This window comes from Aptenodytes patagonicus, chromosome 1 (assembly GCF_965638725.1).
Source record: "Aptenodytes patagonicus chromosome 1, bAptPat1.pri.cur, whole genome shotgun sequence".
NCBI lineage: Eukaryota > Metazoa > Chordata > Aves > Sphenisciformes > Spheniscidae > Aptenodytes > Aptenodytes patagonicus.
The window spans coordinates 128,549,240-128,565,968 of NC_134949.1; the positions used below are offsets into that span (position 1 = coordinate 128,549,240).

The 16,729-nt window shown below is 37.7% G+C and overlaps 1 protein-coding gene across 10 annotated transcripts in view; it reads right to left on the reverse strand.

Annotated features, from left to right (window-relative positions):
- The window catches only part of KDM6A (lysine demethylase 6A), a 158,238-nt gene that overhangs the window by 21,653 nt on the left and 119,856 nt on the right, over nt 1-16,729 (reverse strand). For all 10 annotated transcript variants that reach the window (XR_012996741.1, XM_076355062.1, XM_076355044.1 and 7 more), the window contains 2 exons: nt 1,959-2,088; nt 306-411 (listed from right to left, as the gene is read on the reverse strand). Coding sequence is in view for 9 of the 10 variants with exons in the window: in XM_076355062.1 (XP_076211177.1) it covers nt 306-411; nt 1,959-2,088 (236 nt within the window). In the remaining variant the exon portion in view is untranslated. The remainder of the gene's footprint in view (nt 1-305; nt 412-1,958; nt 2,089-16,729) is intronic.

Below are 16,729 nucleotides of genomic sequence, written 5' to 3' on the forward strand. Positions count from 1 at the left end.
GTGCTCAACAAAATCTGCGGGAGTTTGGGTTTTTTTGGGGTGGTTTTTTTGGTTTGTTTTTTTTTTTTTTTTTTTTTGTTTGTTTGTTTTTTTGTTTGTTTTTTTTTTTTTTTGAGATGATCAAGATTAGAAACAGTAGCAAACTGAGAAATGACACATGACCCTAATTACCTGGAATACACAAGTAATGCAGTATTACAGAAATAAAACAGCCACTTTTAAGAACTGAGAGACTTCTTTCTAAAACACACATACATTTTTTTCCAAAGTAAAAAAAAAACCCAAAACAATGAAAGTAAACTTACCCAATTTAAGCGCTCCAGCAAGGCCACGTATTACAGTAACAGGGTTGTTTGGATTTGTACAAAATTGATGTAAAGGTGGAAAGAAAGCATCTCGTTTGTTTTCCAACTGTAAAATTATAATGGAATATTAGTTGTCAGATGAACTTAGACTCCTTATTTGTAAAATAAGAAAGAATAATAAAAAAAGAGAAACAACAGAAAGGAGACAGGAACGTTCTCCATTTCCCTGCACTGTAGGGAATGAACAGCTACATCATACAACCCTTTCCATGTTAAAAGCTAGCTTCACTCCTGAAATTAATTTGTTACTGCAATTTATTTCTTGGCTTGAATTATTCCCAGGTTGCTTCGGCTTTTGCAACTCAGGTTTCCTGCAGGTTATTTCTTTATCTGACATTAGCCTTGTACATTCCCTAAATCTACAGAATTCTCTGAAGAGCAAGATAATATACTAACTTTCTTTACAGAAGTCAAAAAGCTAATTCTACAGATAATGTATACAAGAAACAGTATAATTAAAAAGACTACTCTCACAGTATATCTCATGTTAACCAGAAAGGTTGATTTGATTTTCTTATGCTTTTGTGCACCTATGACCTCAATTTTATGCTATAGTGTCCCCAATCTTTTTTTTTCCTTTTTTTTTTTTTAAATTGTTGTGAATCTTTTAAAATGCTGAAGACCTCTCTTTCAATAAACAAAACACAATACAGAGTTCCCAAATATCGGGACCCACGCTGGCACATCTACACAGTGTGCTGCAACATGGTGACTTCGCAGCTTTGTACGGACTCAACAAAGCTGTGACGGACTTTTAACAAGGTAGATTAATTCAGATGCAACACTTGGAGAACAGTTGGAAGCATTACTGCTTCCAACTTAATCTAGCTCTCGGGCAGACTGCTTGTGTAGTATCACACCATCACACCAAAGTGCCGACTGCTTTTGGTCCCCAAGTTGGGCTGAGCAAAGCTAACTTGAGGTTTTCACACCAGCTGTATGGACATACTCTAATTTATTCTTCTGTTATCAAGGAAGGGGACATCCTATAATTTCTTCTTCTATTACTAAGGAAGTTAGCTCAAATTCTTCTGATAACTTCTATTATGAAATTTTATTTTCAGAACAGAAGTTTTAATGGTTGCATATGAAAACACTATGCAATTAAAACCTGCCTTTTCCTAATGACAATTTGTTCTTAACATCACCTCAAGTTTTATTAATTTTTTCTTTACTGTATTTTCAAGCAGATTGTTAGGAGAGTTTAATTTAATTACTTGCTCGTTTATACCTAAACTGTCACTTGCAAAAAATGTACATACATATTTGAAATATTGTATCTACATTGTATCTAATGAGCTGTTTTGCTTATTCTGCCAATATTTTGAATATTAAAAATAAAAAAATTCTGAAGCTGTTTTTCCTCTTGGTTACTGAAATTCTTAATTTACAAGTACTTTAAGAGTCAAACTAAGGCTCAAAATTTTCTTTAGGGTTAGCATTTTTCCCGCTTATACACTAGTTGGGAGAGCACTGTAATTAGAATTCAGCTGTGAATAGTGCATCTTTAAAATAATTACATTATGTAATTCAGACATCCAAATAATTACAAAAGACAGTCAGCAATGTACTTCTACCATTAGATTTACTTACATAAATACTAGGTGTAGGTGGATTCAGCTTGTCCTTTGGCAAGGGAGGGTACGGTGGAGGCGGTGGTCGTGGAGGTGGGCATTTATCCAATAGAATACTACTGTTAGATAAGCCATTTTTACCCAGATTCCTAAAAGGAAAGAAGAGCTGCCTCTGTCAATACTTGACAAATAAAATTAATAAATATTAGTGTCATCTCTTCTGCAAAATAATGATGTATAAGGAGAAACCATAATTCAAGATGCAAATAAAGCTCATATATTTTAATCAAGAATTCTCAGTGTATAATTTGATAATATTCAAAGTAATTCCCACTTTGCCTGCCGAATCTGCAACATCACCACTATTAGTTAAAAATACAACCATTTTAAATACAAGCAAGTATGACTCATTTGACAAAATTTAACAGAGAAAGCAGGTTTCAACTAGAAATAGAGAACCACCTTATTAGGTCGGCACTGGCTGGTGGATGATCAATTCATAGCAGCTGAGATAACGCAGTCCGGTAATGCTGTGCATAGCACTGTGGCAGAGCACAAAGTCAGAAAATTACAATGCCTCAGCCAAAAAACTGCTGAGTCACAAAAAACAACTACAAGTACACTAACAACACTGAATTGAACAACCACCTACCCCTCTCTGATTTACATGTTCTGAAGCCAGAAGGAGCCACTGCTGCATAATCCATTTGTTTGAACAACAGAGGAAAGGACCTACTCTGAGTGAGTTGCTGTGTCAACACCCGTACGTGTACTTAGAATCATAGAATCATTAAAGTTGGAAAAAACCTCTAAGATCATTGAGTCCAACCATCTTGTGTACTTGAGTGAGAACCTCCCTTGTTGTATTTGCAGCCTTTCTCTAGAGATTTCCAGATGTGGATAACCCACTGTATGTGTGTTAACTTTTCCTGTAATGAATGACCCGAAAAATCTGCATTCTGAGCTTAGTCTATATTCAATTTCCAGTCACTATCACCAGGAAAGTATTTATTAACAAAACCATCCCCATTTTTGTTTGTTAAAAATGACTCAGCTGTTTCAAAATTCTTCAAACTAAGCACTATTCAAATCTTTCTTCCAACCCCACTTGATTCACTGGCTGTTGTTACCACCTCGCAACACTCCACAAAATGGGATATTTCTAATGCATAATTTAGTCAGGTATCTTCATAAAACTCACCGGTTACAAAAAAGTTGTTCTGGTAAAAACAGTCTTCAGCAGAAAACACATCTGACTTACATTAGATGAAACTCCTAGCAATAGAGCTTGTCTCTAAACCACAGAAACTGTGATACTGGCACCGAGAAACATCGTAGAGCTGGATGCTGGCATGTGAGAGCACTGCTTCACGTCAAGCTACCACAAACCACGAGTAAGATGGACTTGGGGCTTGAGATCAGATCAGAGTGACTGTTATGACAAACACTTTAAAGAAAATGAGCAAACTTCTCATCTACCCCAGGCTGCAGCAAAGATGAGCATCCTGAGAAACTGGTGCTCATCATGACAAACAAGTCAGTCATTCAGTTCAGAACTTACGCCAGCTTTCTAACTCATACATTGCTCTCCTCTGATAGAAGATCAGAGCAATACAGACAGAGACATATTTAACGACTGTCTCCAAAGCATGCCTGTCAAAATACCAAACACAGCTTACTCCTTGTGGTAGGTAAGTCTAATGCCAGAATAGACCGCAACTTCAAAGAAACTGAAAGAGCAATGTGGAAGCTTTGATTAGGCATCATCCAACTTGGCAAAAACCTCACTGACTAATGCTTAATGTCTGATGTAGTTCTTGCAAAGACCCTATTGCCCACCCCCCCAAAAACATAGAAAAAAACAGGGCAATATAAAATCACCATCACCCAAAGAAATTTATCGACCACAGTTGCATGAATCTGAGACACAGACCATCTATACAAAGTGAAACTATAATCTGAATAGCAGGTATTAGAAGTAACTATAATCTTTGCAGTATCAAACTGAAAAATAAAACCCAGAAAAGCAAATGCATAGTATTAAAAATCAAAGAGAGCTATGACAAAATTCAGTTTAAATTGATAAACAGTTCTCAGGCAATTTCTGAGGCAAGGAAGATGAGAAAGACTGAACCTGAAGAAAAAGGGACATTGCTTAGAACTAACGTGACTTAAGCTACTGTAGTCACAAGATAATCACCACAGCGAAAACTCAGTAAAGCCAGGGTACACGGGGTCTTCAGGGAAGGGGGACAATACAGAAAGGAGAAGGTCCTGTATGCTTAGAGAAACTACAGGTCTGAAAAGGCAAAGCAGATACAGAAGAAAGCAGACAGTACAGAGGAAGAGATCAGATGAACAGAGATACCTCATAAACCCAGCACTTGAAGCCGATACTACCAAATGTACGCCACAGTTTCCTATTAAGCTACTAAAACCCTGTGCGGAAGTTTCAAGAGAGGAAAGGGGCCAAAGAAAAGCAAAGCTGAGATAGGAAAACACTCATAAATTCAAGTGGCATAGCAAACAGATGGGCAAAACATTTAAAGTTGTCTTTAACAGACCAGTTTCACTCTATCATCTTTTTTTGGTCCATGAATCAGAATAACATTATTAATAACAACACAAGAGAGCTATTAAAGAATAATGCTGTAATTGATAGCGTGGAAAACAGAGCAACAGAAATTATAAAAAACACCACAGAAGTACTACAAAGATCTGCTACCAGCACCTGAAATGAGGCAGTGTGATTATCCACTGCCAGCCTCTCCACCTCTGGAAATACAGAACTATGGCCTGTGCAAGGAAAGTGAAAGACCCTTTTTCACCACAGCAATCGTGAGGAAAATCTCACACATCTCTGTTTCAAGAGTGTATTTTCTGTGAGAGGATTTCATACCAGCTGAAAGAGGCAACAGATGCAATGCTCGAGAAAAAAAAAAACCTGATTTAGGCCCCGAAAAGAAACTGGATGCTCAAACAGTCACTTACAACACCATGATGGAGGAATGAAGAGAAGGACAGGCTTCACTCATTTAAATTGACTTTCCAGAGGAAACTGGCTTTTCATAGCCTGTGCAGGCAGGAGAACACCCGTCATTCCCGCAGAGTGGGAAGAGAAGGCAGGAGCAGCTGCCAGCCTCAGAAAGGTAAGGACAGAGGTGCACACTGATGTGCAGCATTGTCCTGAGTCAAAGCTGCAGCTCAGTCCACTGCAATTTGCTCGATGGGTAAAAGCAACAACAGCTCATGGAACTTCTTTACCCTGAGGACCAAACTCAAACTGCCATGCTCATGAGTGACACCAACCACTATGGATGAAATAGGTGCCTGGATTTCATGTAATTAAAGGATCTCTTGAATAATCAAATCACCAGATTCATTAAAACACCCTTTTTTCCCCCCCCCATTTTACTGCTTTCTAGGATACATTCCCACACCTTCTAAAAACAGTTCATAACCTTCAGTCTTTGAGAACAACTTCCCCTCTGGCTGTACCAAAACACACAGTTAACCAGAAGCAGAGGTGTGACCCAGTTTGCTTCGCAACAGTCACCTGTCCTCTTCATTATATAGCATTCACTTCCCAGTCTGTGCTTTTAGCAAATATTAACACAAATAATTTAACATTATCTAGGGATTTCTTGACAAATGGAGACTGATGGCTTAGCCTGAGATGATGCCCTCATCTGCCTACCACACTTCTTCCCTCGAGCTTACTATTTTCACTGCATGGACAACCCAGTAGCTTGTTATGCAGCTGGATGTCCCTGCCCCATGAGAAGATGGATTCCAGCTGCTCCAGCCTTAGAGACTCCCCTGTCAGAGCCCTACGTTGCTAAATAAAACAAGACCAAAATCTGATCCTGAGGCAACATCACTGAAACACTTAGAATTCTTATCAGGTAGTTGCTACACACTTCATAGGTACTGTATTGACTTTGCGTCATCCTACTTAACTAGGAAAAGATATCATGCAAGTTTAAAGCCAACTGTGTTACACAGCTGTAAGAATTTTAACTCTATTTTATTATACAAACTCTCAACTACATCAAGAATATTAAAGTTAACATGATAAAACTTATTTTCCAAGAACAAGGACTCATTATCATTAATTACTATCCTTTACATTTATTAAATTAATCACCTAAATAATTTTATAATTTCCCTCAAGCCTACTGTCAGACTGAGAGGATTACATTTATTTCTCAGAAAGTAGTTCCATAGTGCTTTTCAAGTCCTCTGGAACTTTTTCTGTTTTCCAAGAGCTAGAAAAAAAAAATCTGTATGAACGATAAACAACAATTCTCTGGCCTGCTCTTTCAGAGCTCATGGATGTATGTTATGTGGGCCTCTGCCTTAAAAATGCCAAATTTAAGCATAAATACTGTTTAACCTTCTCCTTGATTATTGTGAAAACAGAGTGTGTGTTATCGTACATCCCACGATGTGAACATCATATCTGCCTTTTTCCCAAGCACAGAACAAAAATATTTACTGAACTCTCTTGCCTCTATTGACTGTTCTAGTAGCTCTGTGCAGTCATTAAGCATTAGTGTTTTTTGTGTTTCTTGTTTTTCATTGTTGGCTATAGTCTTCCTTTTCCAAACTTAATTTCTGAGTTTTCTAGAACTCTTAGTTTCAGTACTTTTAAAAATATTTGCCCATTTTGTTTTTAATTGGGAGACTGTGACTTTTTGGGGATAATAAAAAGTTCCTAAACAATTTCCAGTTATCTATACATTTGGATTTTAGGTACACTTTACAGGTCAAAACAGAGTAAGTTACAGTCATTTGCACCTAAGCAGTTATTTTTGTTGTGTTTAACTGAATTATTATTGAGGATTAGCTACATGAGAATTAACAAGGTTTTACTGCTCAAGAGATTATAGTTATTCTGAAGAACAAAATTAATACCCTCTCTTCCCCAAATAAAAATCACATTTAACATGAATAAAGGAACTGTGAATTTATGTGATACTCTATCTCAGATCTATCAGAATTAATTAATCTACAAAGAAGAATGAACAAAACGTTTTAAAAGTGTGTCTGCAGAAGGAATCAGTTGAAGCACTAGGATGCACAGTACTTACTTGACCCAGTCCTGATTCAAAACAGAAATACCCAGCTTTTCTTAACAATTAGTAGATACAATTAATTGCTTGCATATTGCAAGTTATTACAAAAACACAGAAAAATGTCTGTCAAGACCCATCACCCTGGGAAGGAGGCGGTTACTCACAAGGCCTAACTTGGGCTCTTGAACGCTCACCTCCCCAAGCTCCTTCTATAGCCAATGGAGAGTGAGATGAGCTCTCAAAGGGGAATATAAAGAAGTTAAGTCAAGCTTACATGACGCTTACATGCAAGTAATGCCAGATAATTATACAACCTGTTTCTCATGCAATTCTCTACCCCAGCCTTTCACAACCAGGTACTAGCTGGCAATACTCCCAGAGATCTTTCTTTTTAAACCTACAGAAAATCTTACAATAGAATTGTGGATTTTCTCATTATGCAAATATATATCTAATAATTTTTTAATTCTGTTCTGGTTTTGACCTCAACAGTATAGGTTGGCAGTGAATTTCATAGGTTAATTATGTGTTATGTAAGAAGTAATGTTCCTTTTTTTCCTTTCTTAATGACTTTTACATCTTTCCTTTCTATTTTATTTGCTAATCACCTTGTTCTTCGGCTGTAAGACAAACAGAATCACATTAATGACTTATGTAAGAAAGGCATTATAACAAGTGGTACCAAACTTTTTCATACGCTTGCCTTCCCCCTAAACTATAAATCTTTCCTATGGTTTTTTACTCCCAGATAATTCTGCTTCCCATCTGCAGATTTCTGTATTTGCCTTTTGAAACAAAACATAATGTCTTACTCTAAGCAGGGTTTAGCTTGTGAAATCACAATATTTCAAATTTTATTCTTAAAACTTTTGCTATGGTGAAGTTGACTTGCCAGAAGTAATGTGCCTTTAGAGCAACTGAACAATTTTGCCTTCAAGCCAAAAAAGTCCTTTGCTTACAGACAAAGAAACCTCCCAACAAAACAAGAATTGCTTTTGTTGTTTTTGTTTTTACGAACAAAACACAACCTTAACCCAGCTCCTTTTGCCGCAAAATACTTCCCCTCAAATAGATTTAGGCTCTTTGCCTCTCGATTGCAGAGTTCCCAAACCAGTGATTCACTAATTGACTTCACAAAGCAGGCTTAATTGCCAGGGAGCAGCACCTTTAGAAAGATCAGCCCAAGTCTGCTTCTGCCCTAGGCTTCAACACAGATGTCTGTCCACTTTAGCCTCTGCATTGCTTTTCCCACTCCTCCCCATGAACCTTATTTCCTACGCTTGGGTACATGCTGGCCGTTTATCAGATCCTTTTCCAGACTGTTTAGCCCAGACCATCTTCTGTTTGCCGTCCTATACTTTTATCATTTTACAAGGTCCCTTGAGAGGCAGCTAATCTCTCCTGGTCCCCTGTGACTTTCTCTTCTCAATGGATTGCTCTCTACTCTTCCTCTTTGCACACCAAGCAAAAAGAACTAGATAAAGGCATGTTAGCCCCTTTTAATACGCATTACCATCAAGCCTACACCTCTCATCCGCCTTCCCCAATTAAGCCAAATTGGTAAAGCTTTCAAGTTCAGAAATGCCTTACGAGTTTTCAAATTAGTCTTTCCATATATCATAAAAATGACAACAGCAACTTTCAGCTGACACAAAGTTGCCCAGTGATCCAGCTGGGCTCTTTAGCATGGTTTGAGAACCTCTTGCAGGACTTCTCTAAGTCATTATCAAACAAGAGTTTTGTCTGGAGCTTTGCCTGTTCTTTCAAGGCTGTGAACAAGCTTTAATAAATAATGATAAAAAAAATAACAACGAAGCTATTTCTTTTATGAGAAACAAAACAAGTCAACTCAGGAACTTCTCTACACTGCTAAAGGCAGGACTTAACTTCACGTCGGTTTTAAAAAGGGCAAGTGATTGACCCTCTTAACTGAGACAGATCCTGGATTTTTAACATCACTCTTCCAGGATGTTAATTAGATGCACCAGTTGAAACAGAACTAGAAATCACCTGGTTTCGCTTCAGCAGAAATAAACAGCTCAAGTGTTAAATCTCAAGTCTTGTGATAATGTTTCATTAATTTTCCTTTCAGGATTGCTCACAGGGAAAAGATACTTACATTTCTAAGAGTACAGAAAAGAGCTTTTGATAACAGTCTTTTTAAGGAGACCTGATACACAACTAGACAATACAGCACACTCTTCTTTTTTTCCCACGTATTAAAAATCGGCTTTTCTAATAACAAACTCAGAGCAGTTATTCCTAGCATATTTTCTTCTTTTAATCACACAGTTTTCACTTATGCTCAAAATTACTTGTTTTTTGGTTTTTTTTTTAAATGACCTCAACAGGGGATTTTCTCTAGGAATCTAAGGAAGGATAATTAATTTAACAGTACACTCTTTTATCTGTTATTTTGCTCAGAGGCTTAAATAAATTTAGTTTACTATGTAGACAGTTTACCAAACAATAATTTAGTTGTTTTATAACCACCTTAAAACTTACTGTTGCAATCAGTTTTATTGGTAGGGAAGCCTAACCAAATCGCACTTACACTTCCCAGAATCACCTCCTCAATTCTCTTTCATCTGTACACTCCAACAGCAGTTTAACAAGATGAGCACGTTTGTTACCCTACTGTTCTCCAGAACAGCATCTTAATGAGATTTGCATATTTTAGTCAATAGCTCAGCTACTGCCTTTCTAAATTCCTTGTAGCTTTTCAGTGAACATTGTCTAGCCCTTCAAGGGAAGCTCCTTGTAGAAGTATCAACTGCTATGCCAGCACCTTCTGTTTGACCCCTTCTCAGCCTCCTAAACAACCTCATTTCACCCCATGACTAGAATAGGTCTCTGCTAAATATTTCCTCAACATTCTCACCAAGCAAGATGGATACAAAAAAACTTTTCAGCCTCTGCAATGATCTTGCCCTACTTAAGCGCTCACTTTAGTCTTTGGCAAAACAAAACATTTACCAAGTCTGTTCCTACAGTCCAGACAACCTATTCACATATAATAAAAAAAAAGAATCAAACAAACAGAGTTTCCTATTTGGCATGTGTTTTGCATTTTATGAGACAAAGCATCTCCTTTCACCTAATGGCTTCACTTGAGCAGATTTTATTAAGAACGACACTTGTTTACATAAAGGAAAATTACAATCTCCCAGCATTTATTTTTGCCTGACTACTTCCATTTTTATCTTATTGTAATGCATGATTTCTGAACCCCTTTTCTAATAATTGCTTTTACCTTAAAAAACACCAAACTTCTGTATCTCTGATGTTCCTTTGTTCTTAAGCAACAAGCAAAATCCTATCAACATTAACAAACAAGTCAGTTTTTGGTGGTTAGTATTACCATGTTGCTTCCTGATAAAATCCCTCCTGTAAGATGAGGAACTTCAGTATACTGCAGTTCACTATCCTGTAGTACGTCAATTATAGTTACGTTGTGAATCAACTCTTGTGCATTACTTAATCCCAAACTGCTAATAATGTCAGGTCTTTTGTGTTCTAAGCACAAATAAACCTGTAGGGTCTAAAAGATGTAAAAAATGGTTTCTCTTAGACAAGATTTTTTTTTAAACCAGTAAGCATTTGAAAAAAAGATTATTTAACAAATAGACTTCTGAGGAATTTCAATGTGACTTACAAGTAACATAAACACTCTGGTTTTGCAGTAAACATATAGTAAACAGAGCCAAATGCAGAATAATGAGGAGGAAAATAAAAATGATTAATCTAGAGCTCCAGCTATAAAAAAGCAAGTTACATCCACCTGTTCCTACTTGCCAAAATGTCTTCTTTTCCCTAGAGGATACCATCAGGACAATAGAGCAACAGACTGTATCAAGTAAGTATTGTCAGAGAGCAAGAAGAATATGCCAGAAGATAACAATATAATTATCCACATTAGAGATGAAGCCAGAATGTCTTTCTGAACATATCAAATGAAATAAGGGTATATATGTAACAATTGGCAAATATTAATACATTTAAGGCCCAATCCAGTGTAGCTCCAATATATAAAAACTAATACTACAGGACAACTCCCCTCTCCCTGTGCATGAAATTTATTCTAGCATAGGTGTTTGGGTTTTTGTTTGGTTTTTTAAGGAGAAAAAAATCAAATAGTTATTTTCAGGTTTTCTATTGTGGATAGCTTTTCTGTAATTTTTAAAGTAATTCCAAAAATCAACGTTTTTGGTCAGAAATTCACTTTTGTACCTCAAGATACCGCTTACAGAGATAGGACCCAAATGTAATCAGTACTATGGGAAGTACCTTCAATTCTTTGTTTTTGCATTACCTTAACTGTGTTAAAATAAAGGTTAACATGCAGTACTGAAGTTCATAGTATTTGATATATTAGTATATAAACATCTTCTATTCTACTATGTATAAAGGTTGACTTATTTTGCAAATAAGCAGGGCTTTCAGCAGAATATCTTTCAGTATTCTCCCCTCTAGACATTTTTCCCTATGTCAAACATGCACACAGTATCTATGACAAGGATGTTCTCCCCAGAGCTCTGCTCCTGAGCCGTCACGTGCATGCATGCACACCTTCAAATTCTACACATTTTAAAACAAAGTAAGGGCTAATCAACTAGTTAGTACATGGCTGGGATAGCCTTGTCCAAAAAATTTATGCATGTAAACTGTAAGACATAGAAGGATGGCAGGAAAAAAATTAATATATTATACAGTGGTTATATTATATTTAGTTATTATTTCTATTAGTATGAAAAAAACATGTAGACAGGACCTTTTCCATAACAGGTAACCAGCCCTAGCACAGGTCAGGAACAGTAATGATGAGCACAATAGATTTTTCACATATGGGAAATTGTCTGTCTGGCTGCCTTTACACTTTAGGCTTACCCTAAAAATGTTGCAATTGTTACCTCGTTGCCAGTCCCACAGAATTTCTCAGAATCTCGTTACTATTAGAAGACATATGCAAACACTTTCCAGCAAGCATAGTTTGACTAGGAGAAATCCTGTCTCTAATCTTTGTAAAAGTAGTCCCAGCCCAAACTGAAGCATTTCTTGACCTCCAAGTTGCTAAAAAAACAAGCCTCTCCTCCGCTTTTCCTGTTGCTCATCTTTCTTTATTATCCAGCTTTTAAGTCCTCTGCCTTGCTGAATTAAGGTGCAGACAGGCTGAAGAGGGAGCTCTCAATCTCTACTCAATAAGAAAGAAAATAAAAGGCACATCTAACTTTTTGAGCTGACTGCAAACTACATGGGGCAAAGTATTAGCTTACCTCCCTTGAAAAATGATGAATACATGAGCCTGGGAAAAAATAATGACTATATGAACCCAGGTTCATATACATATAAACACTGTAGAAAAATACAAGAGACCTGATCGCCACATTAGGAAGTACTTTTTTAAGGGTCAGTATTTCATAATTAGGATCCTTGAATACTGTTAGAAACTTTTATAGAATCATGGAATCGTTTAGGTTGGAAAAGACCTTTAAGATCATCCAGTCCAACCGTTGACCCAACACCACCATGCCCACTAAACCATGTCCCTAAGCACCTCATCTACACATCTTTTAAATACCTCCAGGGATGGGGACTCAACCACTTCCCTGGGCAGCCTGTTCCAATGTTTCACCACTCTTTCAGTAAAGAATTTTTTCCTCACGTCCAATCTAAACCTCCCCTGGCGCAACTTGAGGCCATTTCCTCTCATCCTAAAGTACAACATAAAGGGCCCCAAAGGACCAAAAAAGCCCCAACCGAATAAAAGTTGTTCAAAACGCTCAAAACCATACTAATGTCACTAGTGCAAGTTGGAGTCTGTCAATAGCCTTTGGCAGGCAGATTTGCTCTGCCTCTCCTTGGACAAGGTGCAGCTAGGAACTCAGTCGCCAGTATTCAGCAGCGCTCAGCCATGCCTGAGACTCGCTGAAAAGCCTGCTGTCAGCACACTAGCCTGGGCGAGAGCTGCAGCGCGGCGCCTCCGCATCTGCTCTCCAGCTCCAAGCGCAGGAGGAGCAGCCTTGCACCTGCCCGCCTGCAGCAGAGTTTATATTTGCTTAGAAAAGCCCCTGCAGACACTTCTGTGTCACTCACAACAAACTTTTTAAAATTTCTTTTGCTATAACCAAGCCACAGTTTTTAAAGTAGAATAAAGACAGAAAAATACCTCTATTATCCTCCCTTTATTTTAGAAATTAAGTATCACTGGGAATACTACCTCTATCAATGAGCACAAAAAGCAAAGACTTGTATTAAAAGCTGGTTTAGGATTTTTGTAGTAAAAACGCTCAGCGTTTTGCTACTGAACACAAACTGCAGATCTCACCAGTAACGTTTGACTAGAGGAATACACTTCCCATTACTCTCCCAAGAAAGCTGCATGCAAATTTCTGCTAAGGGAATTTTGAAGACACAGATCAGCTAAACTTCAAGAAAGAACTTTAAGTCTTTAACTATTTCTTTTATGTGCATTTGCAGCGCACTCATCCTCACACCACACATTCAAGTTATTTTTATACTTCTACCAGCAAGAACACATATATGGTCCCAATTAAAAAAAACTGTTAAAACTCTTCATTTTTATGAATGTAATAGGTGTAGAAACTTCACTCGAAAATGAACATTACAAGACTTAGTATTTGAAAGATGACAAAATAAGCTCCCTATGGGTTTTTTTTCCTCTCTTCTAGGAAATTTGTCTTTGTAACAGATACCTACAGACTGCTATACCGTGATCAGTATTAGTCATCAAATCCCAATACATTAGAAACTAGTAACTCTCAATCACAGTAACAGATGCAGCTTTTTTACATTTAACTGATTTATGTGGGTGCAGTGAAAGGATATAAACATGCTTTTACCACATTTTGATGTTAAAAAAGGTAATGCTCAAAAACACCACATTTGCTGTACAATCCCAAATAAAATATTTTGGAGTAAAATATATTAAGATGGTAAAAATTCCAACAAGAATTCTGACACCAGAAAAATACAGATAACATTTCAACTAAAAGAACTGTAAACACAGTTCAGTATGGAAAATAGCAGTTAGAGTACAAACCAAAACACTCAGTAACCACGTGCTTACGATTAAAGGGACCTCTGTGAACTTTAAAGGCATCTTACGTAACTTTTTCACAAATGGCAACAACTATAAGACACGGATACAGAGATTATAGTGCTCTAAATGGTCATTTCAATTGCTCAGCATGGTTGGATTTCAAATAAAATTCTTTTGAGAAAGAAGGCAAATCTCTCCAAAGACTACCTAGAAAATCTAAGGCTGTGAGCAGTAAGTACAAAGTGTGAATTTGCAAAGCTAACTACTACCTGACAGGCTCCCTGTTAGCACATGTAAGCATGAGCTCACCCTACCTTTGAAGGAGAATGAATTACTTTCGAAAAGCTTTGTCTGAACTGTGTCTAGTGGAGTTTGCTCCACTTTCAATGGAATAAACTATCTTATGCTTAATGTATATTAAGACTGACAACATGATGCATTAATACCGGACAGTTACATACCGTAAACAGAGTTTACGGTTAACTAGCTTTCCCGTGTCGATAAAGTTGCAGCATGTAACAACATAAAGCTGTCTATTTCCGAGGAGAGGTGACTGAATGTCTCAAACTCGTCTATGTAACTAATACATCATACTTCTGCCTGCCAGCACGTTCATACTCCATAGGCACTCCAAAGTACCTATATACTCCAAAGCTTCATAAAGGAACCTTTATCCTAAGTAAAGACAAAATTGAAGTATTGCTGCCAGCTTTAATGGAAAATTAAGCCAGTCACTGAAATACTTCTCCATTTTCATCACATATATTTTAAGTATCAGCACTTGCAACATTGTCCATGAAAAACTCCTACAATACTTTAAGATGCCTAAGGATCGATCTCTGATGATAAAATTTGTTCAGTGATGACACAGCACAGTGCAATAATAAGAGCAACACTATATGCAGGGCTCTGCTATTGTGCAGGATGTCTAAATATAGGGCTTGTAAGTGGTGTGGGGGGAGGAAAGTCTCAGAAGGTTGCAGAATAATCACTAAGTCTTAGAAAAAAGATTTATTACTACTGTGGCAAAATACATCTTTCCTTGATGCAGGGGAGTCTATGAAATTATTCTTTTTGTTGTTAGAGCCTGTATCTAATGAAAGAGTTGGATTTGAAAGAGACACTGAAAATGTGCTTGCTGGATATAACCATCAAATCCCACCACTCTGACTTCTGCTGGAGGTTCCTGCCCTCTGACAACTACACCAGTGTCACCAATAACCCAAACTATGCAACCCTCACAGATGCATTTCCATTTCTTTTTCTTTGGAAAGGAGGGGGGAGTTTACCTGCCATTTTTGGTGATTTAACAACACTGAGATAAGAAATAAATAGCTAAGAAGCCTATAGAAACATCAAGGCTTGGAGCCTGGTGTTTCTGCTACACCGCTTTTTAGTAAGACAGACCTAGGAACCACCAGAAGTGTTAAGCTGACTACGTGGATATAAAATGAGCCTAATCGTTCTAGTGTCAACATGCCTGTCAAGAAGACAGGACTTATGCGTCAGAGATTAATGTTCGCAGATTTAGCTGCAGCAGTTTAAGATATTGTTGCCCCCATCCTCCTCTGCCAGAGGCCACTGGCTATTGCACAGGTGGCTAAATTTGCTGCATTTCTATACCACTATATCTATACCATTGTAGCTTACAGTGTAACATTCTTTGCCAGAAGCCACTGCTAAGAAGCATCATCTGAAACCTCTATAACCTACTCTTCCACACTCCGTGCCATCCTGTATTACTAGCAATGAAGACACCAGGGAAAACGCTGTGCAATTTGCACAATCACACTGCAATCATTGACAGGTTTCCTAGTGGCTGGCCTCACTTTTTGCCTTAACCCACTATGCATCTGACCGAAAATGATTCAAGCTTGAATCTGACTAAAGACAAAAAATGACAGTAACATACCTGCTAATCAACTGAAACATAAGATGGACCAAGACTTACACCTCTGAAGAGTCAAAACTATCTGCATTGTAACGTGACAGACTTACAACTAGCTGAAAGACTGCAATTTTAAAGCACAATCCACCACATGAACAGCTCCTATACTTGAGCTATAGGTACTGAAACCACCACTATCAAAAAGAGCCATCTCTGGTACAGAACTGGAAGGACAAGCTGATATACACCAGATGGCTGTGTGGCCACTCAGAGGAACACCAACAGGCAGGAGAAATGGGCCAACAGGAATCTCATGAATTTCAGCAAAGGGAAATGCCAAGTCCTGCACCAGTGGAAGAATAACCCCATGCAGCAGTACATAAGAAAACAAACATTTTTACTTTAGGGGTAACCAAACACTGGAACAGGTTGTCCGGGCAGGTTGTGGAGTCTCCATCCTTGGAAGTACTCAAAACCTGGCTCGATGTGGTCCTGAGCAACCTGCTCCAGTTGGCCCTCCTGTGAGCTGGGAGGTTGGATTAGATGATCTCCAGAGGTCCCTTCCTGGACCTCCCACCTCAACCATTCTGTGGTTATTTATCAGTTTTGCAGTGAGAACACTAATTTGTAATGACAGACCAAATCCAGGTGACTTATTTGTATCAAGAAAAAAAAAAGATTTTTAAGAGCTTAATACCAGCACTGAACATGATTGATTTTTTTTTTTTAACAGTCATAATTTCCAATTTCCAACATCTACACTG